General features: G+C 41.3%; 2 protein-coding genes across 3 annotated transcripts; both read right to left on the reverse strand.

The window, feature by feature from the left end:
- Nucleotides 1-515: 515 nt before the first annotated feature.
- Nucleotides 516-3,106, reverse strand: LOC127173001 (mediator of RNA polymerase II transcription subunit 26). 2 transcript variants are annotated; one of them, XM_051122595.1, is made up of 3 exons: nucleotides 2,939-3,106; nucleotides 2,233-2,310; nucleotides 516-1,967 (listed from the first exon to the last, which is right to left on the reverse strand). In XM_051122595.1, the coding sequence occupies exons 1-3, from the start codon at nucleotides 3,008-3,010 to the stop codon at nucleotides 825-827; spliced, it is 1,293 nt and encodes a 430-aa protein (XP_050978552.1). In that variant the 5' UTR covers nucleotides 3,011-3,106; the 3' UTR covers nucleotides 516-824. The 2 variants fall into 2 exon arrangements, with proteins under 2 accessions (XP_050978552.1, XP_050978553.1); XM_051122596.1 differs by having other exon boundaries at nucleotides 518-1,967; nucleotides 2,233-2,307.
- Nucleotides 3,107-7,596: 4,490 nt separating this feature from the next.
- cse1l (CSE1 chromosome segregation 1-like (yeast)) lies at nucleotides 7,597-19,751 on the reverse strand. Its single transcript, XM_051123178.1, has 25 exons — nucleotides 19,615-19,751; nucleotides 18,695-18,784; nucleotides 17,250-17,392; nucleotides 17,062-17,163; nucleotides 15,104-15,249; nucleotides 14,894-14,984; nucleotides 14,674-14,781; nucleotides 14,494-14,586; nucleotides 14,223-14,390; nucleotides 13,992-14,121; nucleotides 13,821-13,886; nucleotides 13,546-13,748; nucleotides 12,479-12,563; nucleotides 12,328-12,389; nucleotides 12,098-12,234; nucleotides 11,900-12,003; nucleotides 11,717-11,814; nucleotides 11,177-11,327; nucleotides 9,658-9,866; nucleotides 9,473-9,570; nucleotides 9,303-9,388; nucleotides 9,125-9,206; nucleotides 8,818-8,964; nucleotides 8,373-8,604; nucleotides 7,597-8,294 (listed from the first exon to the last, which is right to left on the reverse strand). Exons 2-25 carry the CDS (start codon nucleotides 18,777-18,779, stop codon nucleotides 8,205-8,207), a joined length of 2,916 nt encoding a protein of 971 aa, XP_050979135.1. The 5' UTR covers nucleotides 18,780-18,784; nucleotides 19,615-19,751; the 3' UTR covers nucleotides 7,597-8,204.
- Between the last annotated feature and the right edge of the window lie 1,719 nt (nucleotides 19,752-21,470).

Here is a 21,470-nt window from a genome sequence, read left to right on the forward strand (position 1 = left end):
TATGGCAACACCCCCCCATTTCCTCATACTAACAATGGCTAGAGTGGCCCCCGTCCCGCACAGCATTTTAACCCTTGGTCCCGCACGCTGCATATTGAGAAAACGTCCTGCATTTTCATCAGTCTTGGTTCTCAGTTGTCTTAAGAAAACGTACATGTGTTCTTTTGCCTTTTAAAGAAAGCTTGTGGTGTATTTTTCACCCATATTCAACAGGGCTTTGTCAGGAGTAGCGACACCTCACACAAATACAACAGCCATTTTTGAAAATCCTATCCAACGGCTGAAAAGTAAACACAGTCACGAAGAGGCTGCGACGGCTGAAGGATCTGAAGGATCACGTGACACTAAAGACTGAAGTAATGATGCTGAAAATTCAGCTTTGCATGTAACAGCATTTTAAAGCGATTACAAAAGTAAAGTTATCTTGTAAAAATATTTCACAATATTACTGTTTTTACTGTAATTTTGATCGGATAGACGCAGCCTGGATAAGCATAAACAAATCGATCGCGTCGGTGCCGACAGTCTCGCGGTGTCGCGCTTTGGGCGTCCCGAGTTCGAGTCCCGGCTCCCCCCCCCCCCCTCTCTCCCACTTCACTTCCTGCCTGGCTACTGTCCTGTCCAAATAAAAGGCATAAAATGCCAAAAATAAATATGAAAGAGTTTATTATTCCAGACTTTTGACTGGTAGTGTACATGTTGGTTTTGTGTGTTCATACATGATAATGACGCAATGGACAATGAGGAGTAGAGAAGCACATCAAAAGAAACACACAGGATCTCCAATCCACATTTGGAGATGTAAGGAACACACTTCTGAAAACTCAAAGCCTGTAATCTACGCCAACATACGGCAGGATCTTGAGTTTACTCCCATCTCCGTACGGATCCAGGGTGATGGACTGAGTCCAGTCGTACCAGTTATTCCGGTTATCGTAACAGCCGTTCACACCGTGCCATCGCTGACGGCGTATCCTGACCAGGTCTCGCTCGCTGACCTCTCGGCTGACCCCTGGAAGCTCCGTCACAGGGAATTCTGCTATACGACCACCCACAGGTGAGCTCATCCCTGAGTTTTCTGCAGTCAGTGAGATCTCCCTCCGGTTTGTCTGTAGGAAGAAGCGAAGGCTGTGTTTCAGATCCCCGCTGCTCTGGATTTCACATCCTGTTGATCTCTGAGAGTCTTTTCTAAATGTTTTGCCTGATACAGGTTTGATTTGTTGGGCGTGAGGGTCATACGCTAGTCTGTCCGTTTTGGTGCCGTCCTCTCCGTCGAGTTTGACAGTGTGACCGTTTTGCTGATTCGTCTTCGTCTTATCCTCCAAAGCCCTTTCGCTCACCGTGCTGGAGACCTCGTCGACGTTCTCGTTTAGTGCGGCGGGTCTGAGTATGTTGAGGAGGTCTGACGACTGATGCATCTGTGTGTTTGAATCTGGGATGGAAGATTTTGGTAGATCAGAAGCAGCGCATGATGATATGGGTCGTGCCGCCGCTTCGGACGCCAGAAAGTGCTTTGCGTCGCTGTGACTGGCAGAGCTGCCGTTTCTTTCTCTGATGTTATGTTCATTTTGGGAACGCCGAGTGGTTTTCAAGCTTGCGGTTTGTTGTAAACGCGTGATGGTCGAGGAATATGGTTTGATGGCACGAACAGGTATTTTACTCTTCCTGAAACGGTTTGGATAGTTTGTGGTTTTATCTGGTACAGAACCCTGAGATGTTTCAGCCCTCTCACTCATATTACTGTGCAAAAGAGATCTGCTGTAGTTTTCAGAAAGGGTTTGTGTCGCTCTAGAAACGCATTCAGCAGAAGTCGAATTGATTGCAAAGCTTGAGATCTCTTTTGCCGCGACTTCATTCGCTCCAACCAGCGTCTGCCAGCGCCGTATAAGATTTTTTAAACGTTGAACAAGATCTTCATCCGTGCTCCTTTTTCTTACATCATTGATCAACTTTCCAAGCCTGGTTTCCTAAAATAAAACAAATCAAATCATCAAATCATTCCTTTCAGGCGATTTTTTAAAAAAGAAATAATCCACCAATGTTGAACACCATTCTTTTTTTTCATACTATGGGCGTCAGTGGGGATCAGCAGTTCTTCCAAGTATTTTCTTTTGTGTTTAGCAGAACAAAGAAACTCATGCAGGTTTGGAACAACTGAGGGAGAGTAAATGATGATTTCTGGGGGTAATTAGCATTTTCAGTGTGAGACAGTACAGTGAATTAGTTTCTTACCACTAGAGCCTCTTTGGTCATGGGGAAACTCTCCAGGCAGCAGATCACGTCCAGCACAGCCATCATGTTCTGTATCTGCTGACAGACAGACGTTAGGCTGATGTCACTTCATGCTTTCATAACATTTTCTGTGCGTTAAAAAAAAATGGTAAACTACAATGGTTAATGATTTCATATGATGCATCATTTTTCTCTATGCTCCTGTTTTTCTGTGCCTGGTCATAATCAGTAAAGTAGCTGTGGCTGGTGTATTTGAATCTGCTCTCACATGTGCACCTGCAGACACTCTTTCACATGTCAGTTAGCAGATGCGGTTGCAAATGCAAATGTGACAGGCTCGGATACTCGTTCCTCTTAGAATCGGTGAAAAACGCCCCAGGGAGTTAACGAAATAAAAATAAACCTCACCACAGTGAGACTGAGCAAACCAGCAAACGACGGTTTAGATGACTTTATATTATATGTTTTTTCATACTATGGAAGTCAATGGAGATCAGCAACATTCTTTAAAACATCTTCTTTTGCATTCAGCAGAAGAAAGAAAAAAAAACATGCAGGTGAAACATTGGTTTCCTAATACTCTCCACATAAAGCTTGGACAGAATGGGTAGGAAATGCAATATGTGGTTAAAATGCACGGTCAAATGAAGCGACAGTTGCTACTGATGATGAGACAAAACTGTAAAGGACTGTAGTCATTACTCACGTTATTTTGCGCGTCGATGGCCTGAAGGAGCTGTTCTTTGAGCTGATGAGGTCTTGATGAAGCTCTTTTCATTGTCAGACAGTGAGAAACATCCACGGACGGACTTGCAGCAGCAAGAACACATAATAGTAGCCAAGCTCTTCAAACGTGCACACGTCTCTCATATGAAAGCACTTTACTGCCAGCCCCGTATGAGCTCATCTGTCCGTGTCCGTGTCCGTGCACGCAGGCAAATGACTAAGATGTCCAAAAAAGGCTCCTACAGGTGCAGTAATGATTTCACATGGCCTACAGAATTCTCAATTAGACCACATATGAATCCAAGAAACTGTGCTTCAGCAGTTTGAATAGTTTTTGAAGCATTTTTATGAGCTAATAGATTACACACAATACTTTTAAAAGTTTATTCGTCACATAGACATCTCAATGGTCTTGGGATCTTGTTTCTCATATACACAGCAGCAGAACAAGGTTTTACTGTGCAGTTCAGACAAACAACAACCAAAAGTCCACAATCTTTGTAAATCTGTTCTCTTTGAAATGTGTGCACATATATAAACACAAAGTTAAGTAGCTGAAAAAGATCATAATGCAAATACAGTGTATATCTGTATGGATATTAGGACTATACCTGACTTACAATTTTTCTAGTCAACTAGTTGCATGTTTTATTCTGAAATATCATAAACTATTAAAGCAACTAAGGATGGAAATTGATGCCAGATTTTTGCACTGCACAATAGACTTCAGCTGTGTCTCAGTCTTGTCTCAGAATGAGGATCTCATGAAGGGTGAAGCTCCGGGGCTCATTCAGGGTTTTGAAGCTTCAGCAGCTGTTACAACAGCAGCCTAAAATCATCATCATCATCATCATCATCATCACACGGCTCTGAGAACTGCAGCTCAGCTGTTTGTACTTTTGACTCCTGAGGGTGATGTTGCTGCCTCATGGTGAGTGCTTCGTTAGGCGGGTTAAAGTGGATTTTTTTCATGGAATTGTTCTGTCCTCTACTTACTGGATCTGACTAAGATCTCTCTGACTGGAGATTGCAAAACCATGTTCAGTTGGGGGCGGATCTGTCCAATTGCAAGATGATTTTCAAGTTCCTTGCCATGCCTGTGGTAGTTGGTGGAGACCCGAATACCCCCATGCAGTGACGTGTTAATTCTGAGTTCTGTCGAGGCAGCGCCACCAGGAAAAAAGTGAAGGTATGTTGGAGCCTGGTTCTTCTCCATCCCATCACTGTGATGTGTCAGTAGCACGTATGGTGTGTTCAGTGACCGCTGGTGTTATGCCAGTTTGTGTTATTCACGTAACTGAGGAAGCCCATATTATTTGTAATGGAATATAAATTGGGGTTCTGTCTACAAATACAGAGTTGGGTGAAGGGGCAGAAGATGTAGAACAACAGGGGGATTTTAAGACTTTGTGGTCTGCTGATGCCCCGATTTCACATCTCGGATTGGACTCTGGAGACTAGAACATTATAATACATTTTTTAGTACTGAAGATACTGATTTGGATAGGACACATTTAGTCAGTCACCAGACCGATACAGGACTGCTTCACCTATTAAGATTGTCCCTTGTCGGGTCCCACTTCATTTAGGAAGTGACGAACCACATAAAGCAAATGCTGGACGAAGGCATCATTCAGTCTTCCTGTAGTCCCTGGGCAGCTCAAGCGGTATAAATCAGAAATAAGATGGTACACATTACTGTATTGACTAATAGGTCTTTAACCCTGATCCTGGGGACCCACTGTCCCACACAGTTTGTAGCTTGTGTAATTCCCCTTTTACTTTACAAAGACTGATGGATTTGACATATTTTCATGGACTACATGTCAAGTGTATGTTGATGGTATAATTGTGTTTAGAAAAAATGTTTCAAGAACACCTGGGGCATTTAGAGCAAGTTTTTAGGTCGCATGTGGCCTTAAGCTGCTAACTTGAAGGTGAAGTCTTCCATATGTAATTTATTTGCAAAACAGGTGTCTTACCCGGGGCATATACTTTCAGTGGAGGATGTTAAGGCTGATCCTTCCAAGGTGGGTGTGGTAAGGAGGTGGCCGCTTCCTAGGAACCAGAGGTGCGTAGTTTTTTGGGACTGGAGTCCTTTTACTGTTGCGTTATTAAGGTTTTTGCTGAAATCACCTGGCTTCGGCATCAACTGAACAAAAAAAGGCAGTACATTTCACTGGTGAGACGATTGTCAAAGAGTGTTTTTAGCACTCAAGTCATGTCTTATATCAGCCCCAGTTCTGACATACAGTTACTGGTTTCGGATCCCACCACAAAATGCTGATGCGGCCGGTCAAGTGCAGGTGGTGCTCCCAAAGTCTTTGATTCCAAAAGTTCTAACAATGTTGCATAAAACGGCTACTGGTGGTCATCTGTGGGTGCAAAAACTGCAGGACAAGGTTAAAGATCGTTTTTATCGGCCAGAGTGGTTTGCAGATGAGAGGAGGTTGTGTAGTGAATGTTTGGACTTCCAGCTCACAATCCTCAAGCCCCACTTTCCCTTAAGCTGTTTCTTGCCCTTATGAGTGTATTGATTTCAGATCCACTCCCTGAAACTATAAACCAAATCTGTTCTTTTAGTTGAGGAGCGGATGTGCTGTTATGAGTCTCCACTCTGGTCACGGATGGAACCGTGTTCGTGCAAGCACTGGCTTTACCACCTGTAAAGCTGGATTTGGGAGAGGGGTGGTAATGCCTGTGGATGTTATGTTGAATGTGAATTTAGAAGAGGCCTTTGATTCTCTAAATGAATATGTGCAAAGCATCACTGAGACTTTATCTACTGTTGTAGAAGCAGAAGAGTGACAACAGTTGCAGGCTTCTTCCCAACAGAAAACGTATTTGGATTTCTGGGCCCAGGTGCAGTATTATTCAGTGGGGGAGCTTGTCTGTGTATAACCTTTTAAAGCGATTGAGTAATTGCCTTGTGTGTTGTATCAGATACAGCCAATAAAGAGGGGTGCAACTGAACTACAATCGCTTGATGCACCAGCCAAAATTCCAACGAGCGCCTCTGGATGAATCTGAGAGACTATATCATACAGAGGGACGACCTAGCTTCATAGGGGAAAAGAGCGCGCTTCATCGCCGTGGTTCGTCTGTGCCTTCAGTGCAGCAGCGAGAGTCATCGTTGGAGTTGGCAACTAAACCAGGGCAAGATTTCATGGCCCCTTCTGCACAGATGTCCTGACCTGTACTACAAAGGATTATCATTTTGACTTGAGGACGAGTCCTCTTGAATTAGAGGAGGACAGTGTAGAACGTTGTTCTCGGGTGATCACGTTGATTGCTCTGATTGCATTCACCTGTGGACACGACACAGAAGAACTCTTTAAAAGAGGCGTCCGACGCAGAGGAGAGGACTCCGAGGTGGTTATTTATGGGGTCCATCTTGCTGTCTCTCAGGGTCAGGGGGCCCTCTAGGAGGGGAGCGGTGAACATGGTAACATGCCGTATTTGTGCTTTCAATCAGCAAACTGATTCCACCGCTGGATCCTCTATTCTGTATCCAGCAGTGAATGAAGGCCATTCTGGCTGAGCAGCAAATGATCTGCATCATCACCCCGTGTGACGTACTTTGCTCTCGTGGGCGTGAGGACCTCCACTGTCCTAAAACAGCCTGACAGAGTCCAATTTACTCAGACTTGGGATAAGAGCGTCCAGAAAACTCAAACATATGCGTTAAATGTTCTGTCATGTCTTTTCTCTAGGTTACTCCACCAGAACAGCAGCATATCGTTTCATGGGAGGCGACGTGTGCACGTACTCCTTCATTAAGATCAAACAACATGAGGCTGTTACCGGTCACATGAAATCCTCTTAGCCATCCAACAATACTGCCGAGTTTAGCTCCAGGTCTAATTAAACAAAACTGCCTGTAGCTTTATAGTGATTTGAAGCCACTGATGATCGTGTTCAGGTGTGTTTGATTAGGGTTGGAGCTGAATTCTGTCCCGTCCTGATCTACTTCCACACACCGTCCAGATTTCAAGGTAAAAAACCAAGAACCCGTTCACATAGCGCAAAACATTTTGTCTGCTAAAGTGCTTATAAACTTGATATGGACCAATGGAAATGAAAGGAAACAGAGGAAGGTTTCATTATCCTGGATCCTCTGCAGTGCCGAGACAAACTGGATTGTCTGATCGATACAATAAAGACTGATTATCATTCCTATTTCAGAGCCTGAGGTATCTGAGCAGATTATTCTATTTGACATTAAATTATCTTAATGTCACTTTTTATTTTTTTAAATGGATTTATATTTCAGGTTTAATGTCACATTTGAGTAAGATCACTTTGTTGCAAGAAAAAAATCTATTTGATGACTTCTGTGACAGAGCGGATGATAATAATAAATATCTTGACTTGCCATACGAGTAATCAAATCAAAATCAAATCACCTTTATTTATATACCGCCTTTAACAATACAGAATCGTGACAAGGCAGCTGTATGACAAGGCGGCTGATCGATCCATGACTCCTGACATTGATTATTTTGGGTGTGCACTGATCTGAAATACACTAGATCAGCATTAGTGAAACAGCGAATGAGATCAGCAGCATGTGTAAGATCCTCAGACTCGTGAACATCGAGACTGAAACCTCAGAGCAAAAACAAACGTGAGCCGACGTGTTAAACAAGTGCTTCATTTTATTTATTAACAACTAGAGCAGCAAAACTAAGACATGAAGACAAAACATGGTGAAAGACATGCGACAGACATTTGACTTACAATTTTCTGCAATGCAAAACAACTCGTTCATACAGTAAAAACACCTCCAAAACTACAGGAAAAACAACAAACGGAAAACGCTTTTCCCCATTGATTTTAAAGATGCACCAAATGTCTGCCAGCTCCCAAGCGCTGTTTAATGTTTGTAAAAGGCGACATTTCGAAATACTGCCGAACGTATGGTTGGGTGAGACGCCAAACTAAATGAGAAGAGAACATGTCGAACGGACTCCAAATAATTAATGAAAAAGCCAAAATCAGCAGAGGCCACCCAGTGAGACGATCGGCACCCTCCACCTAAACGTTATTCGTCGCACAGAACCGATTAAAACAATCCCCTAAAAATCCCTGCCGTCTGGCCACGCGTCACTGGGCGGTGCGTCTCCGCACATGCTGAGTCCGCTCATGCTGAGTCCGCTGCTCGTCTCTGTTTGGTGGGATCGGTCTGGGAGTCTTGAGAGCGTCGGAGGTCCCCTTTCTCGGCGATTAGGAGTCCGGGCGAGCGGCTACACCAGCTGAACCGTGGCAGCCTGAAGGTAACCCTGAAGGAACTGAAGAGCTTCTGCTGGCAGACTGGTGCTCAACATGGAGGGCACCTGTGAAACAACACACACTCAGTTCAACAGCTCAGCGGATCTGGAGACGTTCTCGCGTCATTGTAGTGAGGCACTCACCCTTCCAGGACAGGCGGTGGAGAGTTTGTGTAAGGACTGAGCCAGGAGGATTTTGGGATTGCTGACGGCGTCTCCGATGGGGTCGTGCTCTTTCTTGCCTGCAAAAGCCAGCTGCGAGAAAGCGGTCTGGTAACCTGGAGTGTCCTCGATGTCTATGAAGTGCTCGTCGTCCGGGATGCTGTCGTCCTCCGGTAACTCGAACAGACCGATCAGAGCCTGCAGCAAAGGAGTCCTGACCAGCAAAAACACACTTTTCTCACTGAAGGTTGAAGATTAACTCTTTAGATCGTCAATTTTCAATGCACTGACAGAAGTTCTCTCGTTTGAGTCAATGACACGCACATATACGTATATATTTTTTAATGTGCTCTTTGTATCCTTTTTGGTTCATTTCTATGAAGTAAATTCATTTAACATCATTTTCCAAATGCTGGCAGTGTCTTACCAGAGTTTGGTGTACTCTGTGTCCATCATGGCAGGACACTCGGTGAGGATCTTCGTGATGCCCACGGCACAGATCTTCTTCTCCACCTGCCCCGAGACCTTCTGCACCTCAGGAATCACGATCTTCTCCACGACCATGCCAAACATCCTGAGCAGACAGAAAACAACCGAAACAATCAGGAAAAGAAAACACATAAAAATAACCCAACACATGCACTGCTTTCAAAGACGCTTTGGTGGGAACATTTCCTCAATAAGGCAGTCAGTGATACTGACACACACATTTAGAGAGTAATAAAGCTACTTGCTTTGGCTGGATGTCGTCGAAGATCTCCTGCAGTGCAATGGCACCATATTTCACTCCATAAAGGTTGATAAACACAAGGAAACCTGTGAAGAGAGAAAGGGTGACAGTTCAAACAGTTTTGAAAATGACAGAGCTCATAAATAGGGGGTTAAAAGTAAGCCATGATGACAATCTCTCACTCTTGACAAATTTTGTGGTCTTGGAGCTCTGAAGCCTCTGGAAGAGCAAAATAAAGATCTGCTTCCTGTACTGGGTGATGGATTCTCTGCACACAAACACACAGAGACAAATGACTAGAGCACGCAAACACGACAGCTCTTTTACTCTCATGTATTCTCAACACGCTTACGGAGGCATGTGCTCCACGATACTGTTGAGCAGATAGAAGCCTTGATGGTCGTTAGCTTTGGACGCGATGAGCTTCTGGAACACTCCGAGAAGACCAGGCTGGGGGGAAAACAGAAGAAGTTACATTATTTTAATGAGAACATATGAAGGTTAGGTTCACTAGAGGACATCCCCTAACACACTCACAATCTTGTCGGCGGCTGTGCTGGCGATGGCGGCGGCTCCTTTCTCCAGATAGGCCTGCAGCAGGCGGACCAGAGGAGGGATGTTTCCTGTGCGCTCCCACAGCACGGGCTGCAGGAGGTGAGGGAACAGGGCCATGTATGAGGACGGGATGGAGCTGCTGTGGATCTCCAGCAACAGAGACATCACCTGGAAGACGTACGGCACGAACTCTGCAGGGCCAGAAGAAATGAGAGGAAAAGATCGTAAAAACACGGCTTCAGGAAACACTGTGCTTTATTGCACAGATGTTCTGTGTCAGTAAAATTAATCTTTTTATTTTTATTTTTAAAGAATTAAAGTAGTTTACTTCCAGAAAAACTAACAATGTACTCACCCCCTTATCATCCAATATGTTTGTCCGTTTATAGTCAAAGAAATTGTTTCTTGAGGAAAACATGATCTTGAACTTGAGTTTGAACTTACAAAACGTAAAAAAGTTTAAAATACAGCTTTCAAGCTTCTTACCTAGTGAAACAATCTGTTAATTTCTATACAACTGATACTTTTTAACCTCAAATGCTCGTCTTGTCTATTCTCTGTGATGTGAATGTGAACTCTGTGTAATCCAGTTCAATACAGTTAAGATATGTCAAAAAACTCCCATTTTCTCCTCCAACTTCAAATTCATCTTACACTGCTGAACATGTAAAGATGATCAACACTCTTTCTTTAAAAAAAAAAAAAAAAAAAAAAAAAAAAAAAAAAAAAAAAATTCTAATGTAGGATGATTTTGAAGTTGGAGGAGAAAATGAGCTGGGAGTTTTTCCAACATACCCAAACTGTATTGAACTGGATTACAGAGTTTGTATTCACATCACAGAGATTAGACAAAATGGGCATTTGAGGTTTAAAATTATATAAAAATGAGCGATCGTTTCGCTAGATAAGACCCTTCTTCCTCGGCTGGGATCGTTTAGAGCCATCTGAAGCTGCATTTAAACTATTTCGGAAGTTCAAACTCAGTGGAACCATTGAAGTCCACTATATGAAGAAAAAATCTGGAATGTTTTCCTCAAGAAACAACTTCTTATCAACTGAAGAAAGAAGGACAAACATGAAGACAAGAAGGTGAGTAAATTATCTGTACATTTTTGTTCTGGAAGTGAACTTCTCCTTTAAACTGACTCACACAAGTCATACTCTTTATGCCGGTGACAGCATTAATAGTGTCACAAAAGATTTAAATTCAATTAAATTCTGCTCTTTCCAACTTAAAAACGCCATCACTGTTTAACCAAAAATACTGTGCAGCACAACTTCAACACTGACAATAATCAGAAATGTTTGTTGAGCAGCACATCAGCATATGAGAATGTTTTCTGAAGGATCATGTGATACTGAAGACTGGAGTGATGACGACACGACAGAAAAAAGACATTTTCTCATCAAATAACTGTAACCCCATTCTTCTGAATGGTCACCACACAACCGTGTGAAACGAGGTTTAGGAGTTGAACAGCTTGACTAGAGCGTAACACACCCTGCACATCGTTCTGAAGGATCTCGGTGAACACAGGAAACAGAGCCTCTTCAAAGCTGCCCACGGTGTCTGGATTGGCCTTGCAGGTGATTCTGATGGACAGGCACAGTGACTCAAACAGGTAATGGTTGAAATGTGGCTTACTGGGATTCTGTGAAGAAAAGGAAGCACGTTAACCCCAAAGAACAAGCTGCCCACACATCCAGCTGTCTGAAATAGAAGCTTTTGTTGTCTACTATAAAGAAGTTATTTAAATGCTTAAATTAAGTTTAACATTTGCCACATGACCTTGCTGTTACACCTTTTATTCAGCGAGTGGCTTTTCTCTGAATGCAGAAAATGTGCATGCTGTTGAAACAGTGTGTAGAATATGAAGATGTCCCGTCCTGCCTTTAGGATCAAGTCCGGCTTGGGAAATGTCCCCTTTAATGGACGGATATTTCTGTGTGTCCTGTCAGTGCATCCAGTGTCATGGACTGAGACAGGGAGCGCATGACTGGACACCAACCTGAAATCAAGCAGATTTAGAGACCGGCTTACCTTGCTGACGAGGAGCAGCTTATGAGTGAGCTGACCAATGAGAGTGGGGATGTAGGGCACAATGGCTTCCTGTAGGAGGGAGAAACTCCTCATGATGGCTAGAGAAGTGACAAACAGAACAGGCAGAGGACTGAATAAAAATATTACAAACAAAGAGTTGTGTACTATCAAAGAGGCAAATACCTTTCATGATGTACTCGTTCTCAGATGAGCCAGGGATTGCTAGAGCTTTAAACAAATTGTTGAGCAACTGTTCTGTAAACGGTGCCATTTCAGTAGGAGTGATGCTGAAAAACAGGATTCGTTTTGAGAAAACACACCAATAAATGGTGTAAAAATCAGAACATAGCTATTGTCATGTGCGGCACTGGATAAACTCACAGCGTGGTGTTGTTGGCTCCTCTCATGGTGAAGAGTCTCTCGAGCGCATGCGCCGCATACGTGTGCTGAACGATGCTCTCGGCCTGCAGGTGCGCCACCAGGAGAGGAACGGCCTCCAGCAGCTGCTCTTTAGGGAGCTGGAGGACCACACGGAAGAAACGCCATCACACACAGAGAAGGACGCTGGTGTAGGGGAGAACACACAACGTGATGGAAAAGAAAGCGCTTACTTGACTTCTGAAGGTCATAACGTATTTGATGGCATCTGCTTTCAAAACCGGGAACTCGTTCACTGAAGAGCAAAGAAGAAAATATCCAATTCAGCACCTCTGTAGCTCCAGCAAAAACGGTTTCAAGTGCCAAACGAAATGAGAAAATTACCGTTGGGAGATTTCAGGTCTACCAGAATGTGGTTGACAAAGAACTCGGACAGGTTCACCAACTCGTTGGCTTGTGTTATTCCATGCTGTAAAACAGAAGTAGACGTGCGTCAGATCTAGAGCTCACAAACCAAAAGAAATCAGACTCAAACTATTCACAAGGCTGGCTCCAATATTTAAAAAAAGAAACTCTGCCAAATAGAGAATTTTTATAGCCTGTATTCTAAATATTCATTTTAATGTGCAAGACACTTTGACTCCAACCACTGTCTGAACATGTGAAAGCCCCTCGATCAGTCCACGAATTATTACAGATGTTTGCAGCATCACATGCAACCCATATATGACAGTGACATTTTTTTCCTCTGCCCTGTAACTTTACTAATATTTATTTTAATAGCAAAAGAAAGTAGTTTAGAAAGTATACAGCATTTATCTTTCTATTACTAATAATAGTATAATAGAATTGGCCTTTATCAGATCGTACTGAATTTACTGAATGCACTGTCACACTTATGTTTATACATTTTTGTTGTTTTTTTTTACAGAATCAACAAGTTGCTCAAATATCTAAATGTATACTTTTTTTAACATTTAATCAAAAACAAACTACTTCATATTGATTAATTTTTAGTTTATTATAGCAAATTTAGTAAATATTACATAAAATAACTCAATGAAGCATGTTTTAGTATCTTTACATTAAATAGTGTAATATCCATATCCTTAGATATGAGCACTCGCCAAAAAAAAAAAAAAAAAAAAAAGAAAATCAAATAAAATATTTAAAAAAAATACATCAGAAGACCAGCATTTGTGACACTGTGAAAGTACGATTTATGAAAATGAAATACGATGAACTATGAATTTTTTTTGCATTTGCATTGAGTGAGCAACCAATGAAATGATGCTGCTTTTGTGAACACCAGCAAAACTTGGGTGTGAAATTCAGATAAAGCATTGTAGAAAAGATGGCAAATCAGAAAATGAGTGCAACCCAATAAAAAAATAAATAAATATTTTTTTTCCCCAAACGCCACCTATATCCCGTCCTAACAGGCGTCTCACCTTTTGTGTCTGAGCTTTGGAGGCCAGGGATGTGACCAGGTAGATGGCAGCATCTTTGTGTTTCCAGTTCACCCCGGGGTTCTTGGCGTATTCTGTCAGCATGGAGTTCACGTAGCCAGAGAAGATGCCCGTCACCGGACCCTCGAAGAACTTACAGAGGCCCCGAACCAGATCGCAGGCAGCTCTGCGTCTCGTGTCGATGTCTGTGAGGACAGGACCGTGATTCAGTACGGAGGACCACACGTGTAAACGACATAAGAGCAGCGTCAACGTACCTGAGCCTTCAAGGTCTCTGATGATGTACTCCTCTGAGTTATCTTCAAAAGCCTCTTCATCTGCACCTGTTCACATACATTCACCAATTTACAGCAAGGAAAATCCCTCTAGATTATTTGTACCATGTCATGAGCCGCTAAAATATGAAAGCCTGACAAACTGACACGTACTTCTGAACTCCATGTTGGGTACGATGACCTTCTCGCAGATGCTGGTGAGAATATTCTGGTCTTCAAAGAGATGCTTGTAGTGCGGCCGCTCGCACACCGACGCCAAAAACTGGATAGCATTGCTCACAAGCTACAACAGACAAAATGTTATCAGGTACTGTAAAGAAAAAAAACTGACAGCACTACGAACAGTAAAATAACGTCTGCAAACATGCATTTCAAAGCACTTACCAGGTCATATTTAACCTCCTGACCGGTCGTCACCAGCAGGTTCCAGATGGCCGTGACGAAGCGAGGCAGGTAGGGTTGGAACTCTTCGTCGTATTTTTGAGCGTAAAGTGCGGCGTTATCACAGATTTGAGATTTCAACAACTCCAACAGACCAGCCTCCTCCTCATCCTACAGCAAAAGTCACAGTTTAGTTTCTCTGAACTTAGGAGTGCTCACAAATCTGATTTCTGTAACCTTGTGTCATAATATTACAATATGTGGACAAACTCACATCTGTCTGCAACAACTTGTTATCCAAGGTCAATAAGTTATGAAAATTGGTCATCCACGTCTCCATGTTATCCTCAAAGAACTCTGGAAGATCCTGAAAAGATTGAAAAGAAAATGTTAACTGAAAAAAAAAAAACAGCCACAGAAGTGCAAACGGTGGCGTGAGCGGTGTAAGACTCACCTGGAAGTTAAGGCTGTAGAAAAGTTTAGAAATAAGGGTTAGGGAAGAGAAGAGCACTTTCAGGGCGTTGACATCTGTTGCATGAGTTTGACACAAATCAATCGTAGCCTAAATGTAAAACAAACAGGTGACATTCACATTTTCATGTCACACGAGTAAAAAGCGAAGGGTTACGAATATTCCAGTATTTGATGCAATAACAAAACAGCATTGACTTCACCTTGAAAAGTTCAGTTAGTGGCTGTGCAAACGTGTCCAGCACCAGCTTGATCTCTGACCACAGCTCATTGGACTTAAACTCATGGCGGTATCTGAAAGACATCAAATTATTGCTTGCATCAAATTTATGCAAAGGTCAATTACAAAAGAACTATAAAAAAAAACAAACAAACAAACAAAGCATTCATTTTATTCCTGTCTTCTCAAATACCTTTTAAAAAGGGAGTGCGCCGTGCGCAGAACTCCGTTGATGATGTGGAAGTCTCCGCTCTGAAAACGGTTCACCATCTCGGTCAGGAGATCCGGCCACTTCTGAGGGAAATCCTCTCGTCCGATGATGCTGATCGCATCACTCAGCTGCAGACGGGAACACGGTCACCTTTACTTATAGACGGTGTTCATTTGTGCTCTTGCTTTTTTAATTAGTTCTTAATTTATCGCTGACTGTTCCAGTCACATTCACTCAAGTCGCATTTTAATAGACTTCAGAAACTTGAGCCGACCAGAAGGAATATTTTAACATTTTAAACAACTCGAGTCTTTTATCCTTAACTTCTGATATCATGAAGAAAGAATTTCTTCTAATTTGAAACAAGATTTTTTTGGATTTATGGTTTCTAACATTTAACTAGGTTCAACAAAATGATTATATCTACTTACTGTCTAATATGTTAATTATGGAGGGAAAAAAAAAAACATGTATGGGTTTAACTCATGACATAGCTTAGCAATATCACGTGAGCAAGACTGCTATTCTTTCCCCAAACATCTGCACAACAGCAAATGTGATATTGATTTTATAGAACTGTTCCGTTTTAGACAATATCGTCTTTTTCCTCAATTTTACAAGTGAAAACTCTTCAAACGAAGCCACTGCAGAACTGTTGTGCATCTGTTAGCAACACAGCCGTTTTGTTCTTAAATAAATCTACATTATATTTTTGGAATGAATTAAATCAACTCAACTCATAATCACACTCACTTGCTTAGTTTGAATCATCTGTTTGAAGGAATCGGCTGAATGAATGAATGAATTAATGCCAAATTAGGACCGTGACCTGCTGCCACCTACCGGAGGTTTTAGTTTCATATTTAGAGCACCATTTCTTCATTGTAGTATTCATTTTTTAAAACCCATTAATGCCAATTTATCATCATTATATATGCAATGTTGAATCAAAATATTTATTTCTAAAGCTAGTTTTTATAATGTCTATTTTGGGGGGTATATTCTCATTTAAAATGGATGTGCGATTAATTTGGCATTAATTAGATCAAGAATTAGATTAATTAGCATCTAGTGGCTACATCATGGTGTTACAGATGATTATGAATGGGCCTCCTCAAATCAATTATTTCACATGCAGTAATGTTTTTTTTTTTCTTTGTATCCTGCACTGACTCTGTGTATAGAGCTAGAACCCTAGTAGTATTTAGTCTTTAAAATACAACCTCACAACTAGGATTTTTAGGAATGTGAATATATTTGCAACCATTAATGAAATGGACTCGACCTCTAGCTTTAAGCTCGGACTTCAGATGAAAGACTTGCGCACATGTCTGGACTGTTCACTTGTCTTCAACAATGTTTGAACTTTATAAGTCAGGTTAGAAGCTTTTGCTGTGCTACTGAAATGGAGAAACATAAATGTATGCGTGTATCTTGTGTATCTATAATTCTAGTGTCATAGCTTATTTATTGAAATAACAGGTTGCATGGGACAGAAGCAACAAACTTTTATATTTCTATTGTAAGGCCAGTGAAAATTTTGGCAGGATACATAGAAATCTGAACCACTGGCTTAGTTGTTTTAGCTTATTAGAATTGATTATTTTGTCTTACTCTGAATCATCTCATCATCAGAATCACCCCTCACGGCAGAACACAAGATCCGGGAGGCGGGGTTTGATCCACATCTAGGGGGTGGAGATGGGTGGGTTTAGGGACCAGGGGGTGGAGTCAGGTAGGTTTAGGTATATGTAAGGTGGGAGGAGTTGGATCTGGATCCAGATTTGCCCCCTGGATCTTGTGCTCTGCAGTGAGGACCATCTCGATCTAGAGTCTACAGCAGAAAGGCTTATTAAAAAGCGAATAATGTGGATTACAGCAGCAACACACAGGTATGCAGGTGAAGCCGCCGCTTCTCGTGGGCTATTGGAAACTGGTACCTGTTTTTGTATTTGCTCTGGGCTGGTGAGCATCAAATTCACAATGTTGGCTTTGATAGCAGTCCGGTCAGGATCAGAGATTTTATTTGGTTCATCCTCAACCTGAGAAAGAGAACATACACAAACCCACATTACACACGTCCTATCATACAACACACCGTTCTAACAGAACTGAACGGGACACTCACTATGCGCCAGTTCCTCTTGATGTAGTTCTTGAAGGTGACGGCCGAACACACGCGGATCACCTCGTCCTGGGACTTCTCTAGTACTGTAAGCAGTAAAATGGGGTAGTTCTGGTTTCCCTCCACCGATTCCAGAAATTTCTCAGCTAATGACAAGATGAAGATGAGAACACAATGAACAACTTACAGCACTGTTCATTTCACTTGTACTGTTTGCTATTGTATGTGTGCAACTGGTCTCATTTGTTTGTTTTTTAAATTACTGACTTACTCTTTAACAGAGTTTGAACTTTTATATTATTGTAGCATTACCCAAACTGGCACTGAAACCGGAATTAGGAACTAGGAACAATAACACTTCTCTCTGGAGAAATGTAGAATTAATATATGAAAATCTATCTGTTTGTCCAGGCACACTTTTGCGCTGCGAAGGTCTCCGATGAGAAGCGTACAGGAGTTTTTTTTTTCCTTTAGTGAATGCACAAGAGGCTCGTATTTTATACAAAAGGCATAGTGTTTTAATGTTTGCAGACTTCCTGACAAAAATTAAGAAACTGTCACAGACTTTATTATAAAAAATATATTTTGTTGTAAAACTTTAGACCTTTCTAATAGTTTACAGCTATGGTAACCCTGTGGTTTTCATACAATAAAAGTCTTCTGTTAAAAACAAAACACACAACACCATATTATTTATATTTATATTTATATATATATATATATATATATATATATATATATATATATATATAGTAGTCAACATTTGAAGTGGATCAAAAAAGTTTATCAAAATTGTCCTAAGACAAAAAGAGGGTATTGATTTTGGATTTAGGACAACTTTGATGAAAGGTTTTGATCCACTTCAAATGTTGACTACTGTATATATATATATATATATATATATATATATATATTTTTTTTTTATTTAATATTATTTTATATATATATTATTTTATTTTATATTATTCCCTACTGAGAATTGTGAAATTTCGCTAGTATATAAAATACTTAAGATGTAATAAAGATATATAATATGATACAATGTTACATGGGTATAAAACACTGAAAACAATTACATTTTTGTGGTGGGGCTAGTGAAAATTTTGGCAGGGCAAGTAAAGATCTGATCCCCGGCCCTTAGTGAACACACACACACACGTTTGTTTTTGGGAATTGTGGGGACTTTCCATAGACTTCTATAGATTTTATACTGACCAAACGATATTGTCTATCCCCTAACCCAACCCTAAACCTAAACCTAGCCCTCACAGAAAACATGTTTGCATCGTTACACTTTCAGATAAACATCATTTACTATTTTTAATCATTTTGCGGTCCCCACAGTGTCAAAAATTTCAGGTTTTACTGTCCTTGTGGGGACATTTGGTCCCCACAATGTAGCAAAAACAAGTACACACACACACACACACACACAAATCCAAAGTTACCTGGCCGTCTCACAGCTGGGTCAGGGCTTAGTGTTTTCTGCAGATACTCCGTCAGGGTTTGGAGATTTGCATCATTGAGCTCCATGATTGCTGCAGAAATAAAAACAACATCCTCTGTGAGAACTGATGCAGGGAGATCATCTGCAATAACACAATTAACTCTACAAAATCACATATAGACAACTACAGCAATGAATCTCCGTAAAGAACAACTGAATCACAATAAACTACATTATTTATTAAAATCAAGTCATTCCGTAAAACAGAGAAACACCCCGCTGATGGTCAAGCGAACACCCATCTATTTCGTCAACGTATTTCAGAAATAAAGACCTGGATTTGAAGTAGATTTCGACATAAGATAAGACTCTTAAATGTGTCTTCAGCACATGCCTGTGTAAGTGAGACTGATCTTGAGTGTGTTGATGTTGACAGACACATGTTCGGCCTGCAGCGGCCTGACAGGAACCCGCTCACATTCACCATCACACCGGGACTGTGCTGCGTGTGGCGGCGGCGGCTTTACTCACGGGGTTGTCGGTGTCGGTGCGGGTGTTTCTGATGGAGTTTCGTGACAGAAACTCAGGCCACGATTCACGTGCTAAAGCCGTTAGCATACTCAGAACAAATGCTAGTCACTCAAACAGTCACGATAAAAAGCGCTTCAGCATCAAACCACCTCTATTTACCAACACGATGGACCCCGAGGAAACCGCCAAACGCGCTAAATTTAGTGAAAGTAATGCGGAAAGTGCTCCGTTATGTGGTTCGTTGTCGCGCTAACTCTGGAGCTGACTCTAACAGCGCGCGCTGCGTCAGTTCACACTCAAACATCACCCTTCAGTGTTCTCACCGCTCAATAACGAGCCGTGGATCACACAGAGTGGATTTATTCATAATGAAAAGACAAAGGGCCTTACCGTTAGCTGTATGTTGAAGTGCTGTGCTAATCACCGGCGAGAACTTTCAAACGTCTCACACAAGTGCGCGGTGACGACTCTGCGCATGCGCACTAATGAGACGCAGATACAAACGCACATGCGCGCGTGTATATGTGTATTTATGCATCACGCCCCCTCGCGTAAACCGCCGCGAATTACAGCATTCCACATTGGCACTGTGGACAGAATGATCTCACAAATTCAACCGAAAAGCAATATAATTAAATTAAGTCTGTTTCAAAACAAGTACATGTATCATGGCAGTATCATATAAACATGTTCGATTTCAGTACTGCATTACAGTCTTTGGCATATTTCTCCAAGGAAGTGTATTTGCTCTCAAAATAATGAACACAGCTATCTAAACGCAAACTTTACGTAACCAAACAGTTTAACTTTACTGCAAAATGAAGCACTGCAATTTTTTTTCTATCAGTGCATTTATATTATATTACATATTAACATTAAATATATAGGTTTGTCCCCTATTATAAAACATATTCAGATGCACAAACACACTAATGACAATACATATTTATTTCAACAATTTTCAACACATTTTCCACCTATCACCTGTCATATACTGCCCCTTTAAAAGTGTGTGTGTTTGCTGTTGTGCATGAATTACACTGAATTATTGATCTGGCCTTTCATGTATGTCTGGAGGAGAATTTTTTATTTGCTGCATTTTATCTACCCTACATACTTGCTGGACACAAAAGACGAAGGTCGAATCCGTGCTTGACAAGCTCCTCTCGTCTTCGTTTGTGGCTGCTGATGTTGTTCTGCTCGTGTCAGAAATGCTCTTGTTTCATTCAGTGTAAACTTTCGTTCAATTGTCCACCTGAATGCTCTCAATAAAAGGAGATACAGTTTTTCTTTTCCAGATATTCTAAAGCATTGGCTGGTTGTATTAACTATTATGAAAACATCTGATAGTTTTGTGCACAGTGCTTCGAGAAATTTATTAGCGTGATTTGTAATTGCACATCTGTTATAATAACATCTGTTCAGGACGGTTCAAAGCATTCAGATCACTGTGTTTTGAGAACAATGACCTGTGTTTGGAGAAATCTGTCAAACAGATCGACAAAAACTGTAACGACAGTTTAACGAGGAGCATTGACGATCGTGTGAATACGGCCACGATGGGAAATGGGATATTAATGGTCTCAGAAATGAGCTCCGTTTTCTTAGCAGTGGTCATTCGCAGAATCTCCTTGTGCAAAAGAATTGTTGAGACTTGTGCATGTGATGCGCGTTGCTGTCGCTTATTACAGCACTGATGGCATCCACACTTCATCTACTTGTGCTCAACACCGTAGTGCAAATACAACAGAGAACACAGGAGAACAGTTCTAGATTATGGTGCAACATTTCACTGTATTAAATATTAAATAATATTACATTCACATTAAAGATTAAATAATCAGCTTCTATGGGACTTGGCTTATTTATTAATTTTCACAGTGACACTGTATTAAAAGCAACCTTTTCTCCGGCTGCGCAAAATTAGTGGAGACACAAGACGTACGTGACGCACAAATGTCTGTTCCTGCATCATTTGATAAAATCCTTTGTGGCGTATGAATCGCTCCAACAGTGTGACTGGGACACTGAAAAACACGCCGACTCTTTCTTCTGTGTATTGTTTCATTTTGTAATTAACTTTGCTTTGTCCCTTGTACTGTTTATGGTTTCCAGCAAAAACTCGTCACATAATTGCTTTTGGCTCCTCATGATTATTGTTTTTATGCCCCTGACATCAGCATTTGTTCTGATTTAAATCTATATTTGTGAAAAGCTAAATCAGGCATTGTAATAATTACAGCAAT

Source organism: Labeo rohita, chromosome 11 (genome assembly GCF_022985175.1).
Source record: "Labeo rohita strain BAU-BD-2019 chromosome 11, IGBB_LRoh.1.0, whole genome shotgun sequence".
In the NCBI taxonomy this organism is placed as follows: domain Eukaryota; kingdom Metazoa; phylum Chordata; class Actinopteri; order Cypriniformes; family Cyprinidae; genus Labeo; species Labeo rohita.

Excerpts from the sequence above, each read along its gene's own strand:
- LOC127173001 (XM_051122595.1), bottom strand. The coding sequence starts at position 3,010 with ATGAAAAGAGCTTCATCAAGACCTCATCAGCTCAAAGAACAGCTCCTT. Across the intron at positions 2,311-2,938 it reads CCATCGACGCGCAAAATAAC|CAGATACAGAACATGATGGC; the intron begins GTGAGTAATGAC and ends TCTGTCTGTCAG. Across the intron at positions 1,968-2,232 it reads TGACCAAAGAGGCTCTAGTG|GAAACCAGGCTTGGAAAGTT; the intron begins GTAAGAAACTAA and ends GTTTTATTTTAG.
- cse1l (XM_051123178.1), bottom strand. The coding sequence starts at position 18,779 with ATGGAGCTCAATGATGCAAATCTCCAAACCCTGACGGAGTATCTGCAG. Across the intron at positions 14,782-14,893 it reads CACTAACTGAACTTTTCAAG|GCTACGATTGATTTGTGTCA; the intron begins GTGAAGTCAATG and ends TTTTACATTTAG. Across the intron at positions 9,207-9,302 it reads GACCACAAAATTTGTCAAGA|GTTTCCTTGTGTTTATCAAC; the intron begins GTGAGAGATTGT and ends CTCTCTTCACAG.